Here is a 9,275-nt window from a genome sequence, read left to right as displayed (position 1 = left end):
ATAAATTTTGACATTTTGTTGTCTTTCTAGTATTATTGTATTGTTATATATATTTATTGGAATTTTTTATTTTAATAAATAAAATGAATGTAATATTTATCAAAATAAATATTTTTACGAGAATTTACCGATTTAAATTCTCTTGTCATATCTCGTTTACAGTGTAAACGAGATACATGTATTTTTTTAAAAAAATTTAAAAATAATAAAAAATATTAATAATATCAATAATCCAAACTTTTGTCATGCAATTAGTATATAAAAAGGTTGGTAGAAGAGATTAAAATGGATATGTTTGATCAATTTTAGTCCATTTTAAATGATAGAAATTAACACATTTACTTGAAAACTATTAAACTCTCCACTATTAATACGGTTACCTCTTTTCTAACTATCCACTGTTTAAAAATTTAAAATATTATTTAAATACATGTGATTTATTTAATGACCCAATTAATGTATGCTATTACTCTATTAGTATATAATATGAAATTTTTTTATATAAATTATATTTCAAATTTTTATGTACTCCCATGCAACAAATAAAATTTATATATACTCCCCTTACAAAAATAAAAAAAGTAGGTGAACATGAAAGAAAACAAATATGCTGCCCACTATTAATAATGAGTAATTACAAATATATTTTCATATATTATTAATAATGGACAGTTACAAATATATTTTTAATTATACATTATTAATATATTTATTTCTTTCATATTCACTTATTTTCTTATTTATTGTGTGGGAGTACATATAAATTTTATTTGTTACATGGGAGTACACTTTTTAATAAAATAGCAGATATTCTATACATTTTTTATGAACAACTTTATTAAATAGAATTTTCAAATTAATTATATAATTATTTTTACTTTTAAATTGTGGATGTTTTAAAATATGTTACAAAATATTTGAATGAATTTATTTTTAATGTACTGATAATATAAAAATAATTATACGGTTATCTAAAAATTAGAAACAATAAGTATTTATTTAATGCTCAATATGATATTGGTCATTATGATAACTACGTGAGAATTAAAACGGTTATCTCTCACCTTACTATCCACGTGAGAGATAACCGTTTCAATTCTGGTCATGATGATTTTATTCATTTCTTACCGATGCGAAATTTTCTAAGGGATGATAATGCCTTCTTCATTGTTATATGTGAAATGGGAGGAGTGGAAAAAACTTTACTAATAAGTAGTAACTCACTTCAAGAATCAAGTAAGAAGTAGAAGAGTTTAAATTTTGAGAATGTGTATTGAGCCACAGTTTCTCAAGATTTTAGCATGCTTATATTGCAGATAACTGACAAGTCAGAAATTTTGTCATCTGCATTGGAGAAGATAGATAGATTATTTTGGATGATGTTTAAAATTATATTGACCTGTATAAGATGAGAATTTTTCTTGTAATAAATGGGATCAAATTAGTTCTAATAAGTCATCAAAAATATGTAATTCAGTCATAGATTTTTTATTAAATTATTTTTTATCTTATTTTTTATTATTTTATCTTATCTTTATTTATTTTTATTTTTTATAGATAATATTCTGTATATATTTAGTTTTTATTTTTTTTTAATTTATCAATAAAAAATACATAATATAATATTTTTTATTTTTGTGTACTCTTTATGTATTCTTTATGTACTCTTTCATAGAATCAGTTTATGCATCTTTTAATATGAGTTCCAAAACCAATATTACTGTAACAGAGAATAAAAGACATTATAAAATTCACCAAATCAAATATTGAAAAACTATTTACATTTAATCTTTCACATTTATATATTCTTTCACTTATGGTAAAAGAATAAAAATTTAAAACAAAAAAGAATATACACGTTCACTTTCGTTGATATTTTTTTCTTCATTTAAAAAAAAAATAAAAGTTGATTGAAAAATGGTATATTTATATTAAAAAATATTATATGTATAGAAAAATGTTATCATAAAATAAATTAATATATATTTTTGTATATAAATATATGTATTGTTTAACTTATTTTTAATACAAAATTACTTTTGAATTTAACTAAAATTTTATGCGAGTATTAAAAATGAGGAAAATAACTCAAAACAAATAATGTATTCAAAGATGGTAGGTCAAATTTAATAATGACAATGTCATTAAAAGTAAGAGTGAGACGAATAGATTCGAGTTAGATTAAATTTAATATTAGTTCATTAACAATTGAATTTACTTGTAAAGCTCAAGTATTATTGTTACTGAGAATAAAAAATAATATTAAATAATAAATATATACCGAGTGAACTTTTATTTCCGGTTATAAAATATTTTAGCATAAACAATTTTAACCATAAAAATGTAAATTAAATCAATAACTATAAAAGTAAGTACATATATAAATGTTGCACACTTATTAAAAACTACAATAAGGCTTAACTTAGTTCATAAATTTATTAGCAGAAGGCAAAATTCGAACTTCTAATATTTACTTAAATAAATGAGTGAGTTGACCACTCGATTAATCAAAGTTTGGTTAATCTAAAATACCTATTGACGATGAGATAGTGTTGTTTAGTAGTCCTTTCTATTTTCCGTTCGATGGCTATATAGGGCCCTTTGGATAGGTTCATAAGTAACCATTTTTAACTTTTAACTTATGAAAATGTGTAGTATTAATGTCTGGTACAATTTTCAAAATAAAATTGTAACTTTCTAAAAAGCTATTTTGGTGCTTAAGGAGAAGTTAAAAAAAAGACTTCTTTCATAATAAATTTTTTTATCACTTTTCACTTAAAATAAGTACTTTTAGAACTAAAAAATCAAACACAAAATAACTTATTTATGTTGTGATAAGATCACATTAGATGCCCATTAATATGGGCGGTTAAATTCCTTTTCCAATAAGAATTAACTCTGATCAAATTTTTAGGAAGACTCAGGTAACAAATTTTCATTATGTCGAAGCTCTCTCATCTTGAATTCAATGCTCTTAATATATCTGGAAACAATTATTTATCATGGATACTAGATGCTAAAATCTATCTTGATTCAATGGATCTTGGAGATACCATTAAGGCTGAAAATAATGCATCCCAGAAGGATAAAGCCAAAGCCATGATTTTTCTCCGTCGTCATCTTGACGAAGGATTGAAAAATGAATATCTTACATTAAAAGATCCTGCAGATCTTTGGAAAGACCTTGAAGAAAGGTATAATCATCAGAAAACAGTAATACTTCCTCAAGCCCGATATGAATGGACGCATTTGCGTTTACAAGATTTTAAATCTATAAATGAATATAATTCTGCAATGTTTCGAATCACCTCACGAATAAAATTGTGTGGAGAAAAAATAACTGATCATGATATGTTGGAGAAAACTTTCTCAACCTTCCATACCTCGAATGTGCTCTTGCAGCAGCAGTATCGAGAGAAAGGGTTTAAAAAATATTCTGAGTTAATTTCTTGCCTTCTTGTTGCTGAACGCAATAATGAGTTGTTATTAAAAAATCATGAAGCGCGCCCAGCTGGCGCCGCCCCATTTCCTGAAATAAATGCGGCAAATTACCCCAGAAGAGGTAAATGGCAAGGTTTTAATAACAAGAAAAATTATGGAAGGAAAAAGAATTATGTTCATAAGAGAGGATCTCACCAGAAGTGGGATAAAGAAAGAAATATCGGGCAGAGTAAATCAATAGAGGACAAGTGTTTCCATTGTGGTGGAAAGGGCCATTGGTCTCGTACCTGTCGTACCCCAAGGCACCTAGTCGATCTTTACCAGGCATCTTTGAAAAAGGACGACAAAGGAAAGGAAACAAATTTTGTTTCAAATGATGCTGAGAACTCCACCACTCATTATTGTTAAGTTTTATTTTCTATGTATTTAAGTTTCAAATGTGATGTACATAAATAATGAAATATTAATGTTTATAAATTTTGAAATTATTAAATGTGTCAAATTTTAAAATAAAATTTTAGTATATGACATTATTTTATGTACAGTATTTCCTAGAAAAATAATTCTGATCAAGTATTCAATTTATCTGTGCATACTACTCATTTTATTATTATTTATTTTTGAAGAGAATGGAAAGGATATGTAATGAAGATGTATGCCTTGCGGATAGTGCAAGTTCGCACACTATTCTCAAAAGTGATATATATTTTACCCATCTTGTGCCAAAAGAGGAACATGTTAATACTATTATTGGCTCAGGCAATGTGATAGAAGGCTCCGGAAGAGCTATAATTTTGTTTCCTGGAGGAAGAAAATTTATAATAAATAATGCACTATTATCTACCAAGTCTCGAAGAAACTTGTTGAGCTTTAAAGATATTCGCCGAAATGGATATCATGTTGAGACGATGAATGAGGAAAATCATGAGTATTTATGTATCACAACTCATGATTCAAATAAGAAAGTTATATTAGAAAAATTACCCTCACTTTCATCTGGGTTGTATTATACCAAGATTAGTGCAATTGAATCACATGCCATTGTAAACCATAAGTTTACTAACTCAAATGAGTTCATAACTTGGCACGACCGATTGGGTCATCCGGGAACAACCATGATGAAGAAAATTATTGAAAACTCTCATGGACATTCACTAAAGAACCAGAAGATTCTTAAAACTAGTGAATTTTGTTGTGCTGCGTGTTCTCAGGGAAAGTTAATTTTAAGGCCATCACCAGTAAAGATTGGATTTGAGTCCCCTGAATTCCTAAAAAGGATTCAAGGTGATATATGTGGACCTATTCATCCACCATGTGGATCTTTTAGATATTTTATGGTCCTAATAGACGCATCTTCGAGATGGTCACATGTGTGCTTATTATCTTCTCGCAACCTGGCGTTTGCGAGATTACTGGCTCAAATTATTTGATTAAAAGCACAATTTCCAGAAAATCCAATCAAAGCAATTCGTCTTGATAATGCTGGTGAATTTACTTCCCAAGTTTTTGATGCTTATTGTATGGCTAATGGAATAAGTGTTGAACATCCAGTAGCTTATGTTCACACACAAAATGGGTTAGCAGAATCACTTATTAAGCATCTCCAATTAATTGCTACTCCCTTACTTATGAGAACAAATCTTCCAACCTCGGTTTGGGGGCATGCTATTTTACATGCCGCAACACTTATTCGTTTGAGGCCAACGAGTTATCATCAATTCTCTCCTATGCAATTAGCTTTTGGTCAGCAGCCAAATGTCTCCCATTTAAGAATATTTGGGTGTGCGATATATGTTCCCATTGCACCACCTAATCGCACCAAAATGGGACTCCAAAGAAAATTGGGGATATATGTTGGATATGATTCTCCCTCTATAGTGAGGTATCTTGAGATACAAACTGGTGATGTGTTTAAAGCCCGGTTTGCAGATTGTCATTTTGATGAATCAAAATTTCCAACATTAGGGGGAGAGAATAAGCTTCCTGAAAAGGAACTTAATTGGAATGCATCATCATTGATGCATTTAGATCCTCGATCAGGGCAATGTGAACTAGAAGTTCAAAAGATTATACATTTGCAAAGAATAGCAAATGAATTGCCTGATGCATTTTCCGATACAAAGAGGATTACCAGGTCGTATATACCAGCAGAAAATGCTCCAATTCGAATTGATGTCCCAGTAGGACAAATAGCCACGAAAGCAAATACACGCCAGAAGTGTGGCAGGCCTGTCGGTTCCAAAGATAAAAATCCTCGAAAGAGAAAAGAGGTAAATACGATTCCTGTTGAAAAAGACATAGTAAAGACACCGGCAGCTGTCCAAAATTCTGATATAACGCCAGAAGACGTTTAGGTACCTGAAAATTGTGAAAATGACGAGATCTCGATAAATTATGTCTTTACAGGAGAGAAATGGGACCGAAATAAGACAATTGTCAATGAAATATTTGCATATAATGTGGCATTAAATATCATGCATGAAAGTAAGGATCTTGAGCCAAGATCAGTCGAAGAATGTCGACAAAGGAATGATTGGCCAAAATGGAAAGAAGCCATGAAGGCTGAATTAGACTCACTTGCAAAACGTGAAGTCTTTGGACCTGTAGTCCGTACACCTGAAGATGTAAAACCTGTTGGATATAAGTGGGTATTTGTGAGAAAACGAAATGAGAAAAATGAAGTTGTGCGCTACAAAGCCCGACTTGTGGCACAAGGTTTTTCACAAAGGCCCGGTATAGATTACGAAGAAACGTATTCCCCTGTAGTGGATGCGATAACATTGCGTTATTTGGTCAGTTTATCTGCATATCATAAACTGCATATGCATTTAATGGATGTGGTAACAACCTATTTATACGGCTCATTAGATCGGGATATCTATATGAAAGTCCCTGAAGGACTAAAGATATCTAAACCATCCAAGGAATATTCGCAAGGGTTATACTCAGTCAAATTGCAAAGATCTTTATATGGTCTAAAGCAATCTGGACGAATGTGGTATAATCGTCTTACTGAGTATCTGGCCAAAAACGGTTTCAAGAATGATGACATCTGCCCATGTGTTTTCATAAAGAAAACTACATCTGGGTTCATTATAATTGCTGTGTACGTTGATGATTTAAATATCATTGGGACTCCTGAAGAGATTCCAACAATTATAAAAACTCTAAAAGAAGAGTTTGAGATGAAAGATCTTGGAAAGACTAAATTTTGTCTCGGCCTGCAGATCGAGCATATAAAAAGTGGGATCTTTATTCATCAAACAACATACACAAAAAAGATCTTGAAGAGATTTTATATGGATAAGTCACATCCATTAAGTACACCAATGATCGTAAGATCTTTGGATGTGGAAAAGGATCAATTCCGTCCCAAAGAAGAGAATGAAGATATCCTTGGTCCTGAAGTACCATATCTTAGTGCCATTGGAGCACTAATGTATCTTGCTAATAATACACGACCCGATATATCATTTGCTGTGAATTTACTAGCAAGATATAGTTCCTCTCCAACCAGAAGACATTGGAGTGGAATCAAACAAATCTTTCGATATCTTCATGGGACGGTTGATATGGGATTGTTTTATCCCTATGGATCCAAGTCACAACTAGTTGGCTATGCAGATGCCGGATACTTGTCTGATCCACATAAAGAGAGAATTCAAACAGGATACCTGTTCACATATGGTGGTACAGCTATATCATGGAGATCCACGAAACAGACGATAGCAGCAACGTCCTCTAATCATGCTGAAATACTAGCGATTCATGAAGCTAGTCGCGAGTGTTTTTGGCTGAGGAGTCTGATTCAATATATTCTGTCATCATGTGGACTGATTGATCATAAGATAGCTCCAACTGTCCTGTTTGAAGATAATACAGCATGCATTGCTCAACTTAAGGGTGGATACATCAAAGGTGATAGAACAAAGCATATTTTTCCCAAATTCTTCTTCACTCATGACCTTCAAAATCAAGGGACAATTGATGTCCAACAGATCCGTTCAAGTGACAATCTGGCAGATTTATTCACAAAGTCACTCCATAAATCCTCCTTTGAAAGATTGGTACATGAGATTGGGATGCGCCGATTTCGAGACATTAAATGATGTCGGCAAGAGGGGGAGACTGTACTCTTTTTTCCTTGGTCAGTTTTTTTTCCCATTGGGTTTTTCTTGACAAGGTTTTTAATGAGGCAGTCCCCATCACAAAGGATATTATACTCTTTTTCCTTCACTAAGGTTTTTCCCACAGGGTTTTCCTTTAGTAAGGTTTTAACGAGGCAATAATCTTAAATGGGCATCTAAGGGGGAGTGTTGTGATAAGATCACATTAGATGCCCATTAATATGGGCGGTTAAATTCCTTTTCCAATAAGAATTAAGTTGAAAAAGCAAACCTCGTTGGCTTATAAATAGAGAAGCCATCTGAGGGACACGAGACACAAGCAAGTAATAATAAAATCAATTCTCTCTTTATGTTGCAATCAAATACTCTTCTCTTTATATTTCTACTATAATTCTTTCTCTTCTTTTATTTTATTAGTATTCTTATATCTTTTATTTCACAACAATTTATAAACTACTTTTAATATAAGCATTTATCGTTTAAGCTATTTTTTAAAAAATAACTTAATTAAGTTATTTATCCAAACTGGCCATAGCCTAGTTAGGCCTCCTCTTCGTTTGACAAAAATTAAAAAAGGAAATGGGCTTATAATATTGACCACCATTGCTTCCCATAAATATAAAAAAGCCCAACACCAATATGATATTGATTTTAATATTTTATGAATAATTATCTTCCGGTCCAAGAGAAAGTAGTAATTAACTAATTATCTTGTTTTGTGGATTAATTTTTTAGAGATAATTTCTAGTTTTCCACAGAGCAGATTTAATTAAGTAATCTTTTAAAAGGAAAAGTGGGATTTATAGAGAACCAGAAAATAATCTTTAATAGTCTAAAATTTAACCCCAAAAAAAAAAAATTATCTTAATAAGAAGTTAATATTTTTCTTTTTCAATCATATGATCAGTGGTTTAAATTTAAATATTTTAAATTGTAAATCCTAATACTAAATCGTAATTCTTTAAAAAACTAAAAAATCATTTCATAATAAGAAATTAACTAGTATTAATTAATTGATTTTTTTTTTTGGTGAAAAACCTCTAAAGTCTACACTCTTCGTTGAAATCCAGCCAGGTTGGATTGAATTCATCCTATTTTTAATTAAACCTAAAATAGTCATTGACAATTACTTCGAAAGATAACGAATTCTTAATAAAAATAATCCCAATTCGACTTCTGACAATTATTTTAAAAAGATAATGAGATTTCTATGTAAAAAAAAATTAATGTTATTTTTTTTAGCACAAATTAAATGTTTCTTTTTTTTCTTAGGAATCTCATTATCCTTTTGAAATAATTGTCAAGATCCCGAATGAGATATTCACTCATTTTTTTTTTAAGAAAAAGCTGTGGGAAAATTCCCAGGTTTGGGCACATAGGAAATTAGGAATACAAAATAGTGAGAATACTCGCTTGACGGTTGACGCTTCTACCAACTTCCATCGTTCCTGGTTCCTACTCATCAATCATGGCTTCTCTATCTACCTTCTCCAACTTCCTCACTTTCTTATTCCCGCCAAAATCACAACCACCACCGCCACCACCACTATCACCACCGCCAAACCTCACCATCCGCAAACCATTACACCACGTGACGCCACTGGATCACTCCGATCAAACTCCACCTTATTCTTGCTCATCGTCTCCGTCGTCGCTGTCGTCGGTGGTGTGCCCGTCGCTGGCGCAGGCGAACACGATGTGGTTCAA

General features: G+C 31.1%; 1 protein-coding gene across 2 annotated transcripts in view; it reads left to right on the top strand.

Annotated features, from left to right (window-relative positions):
- Positions 8,925–9,275, top strand: part of LOC107624394 (30S ribosomal protein S21, chloroplastic) — a gene marked incomplete in the record, with an annotated part of 2,195 nt that continues 1,844 nt past the window's right edge. Inside the window, 1 exon segment of one of the 2 annotated variants that reach the window (XM_021113309.1) lies at positions 8,925–9,275. In XM_021113309.1, coding sequence (XP_020968968.1) covers positions 9,037–9,275 — 239 coding nt within the window. 2 annotated transcript variants of the gene reach the window in all.

This window comes from Arachis ipaensis, chromosome B10 (assembly GCF_000816755.2).
Source record: "Arachis ipaensis cultivar K30076 chromosome B10, Araip1.1, whole genome shotgun sequence".
Lineage (NCBI taxonomy): Eukaryota > Viridiplantae > Streptophyta > Magnoliopsida > Fabales > Fabaceae > Arachis > Arachis ipaensis.
Note: the sequence above shows the minus strand (reverse complement) of the source record. Positions and strands in the feature narration are given on the sequence as shown.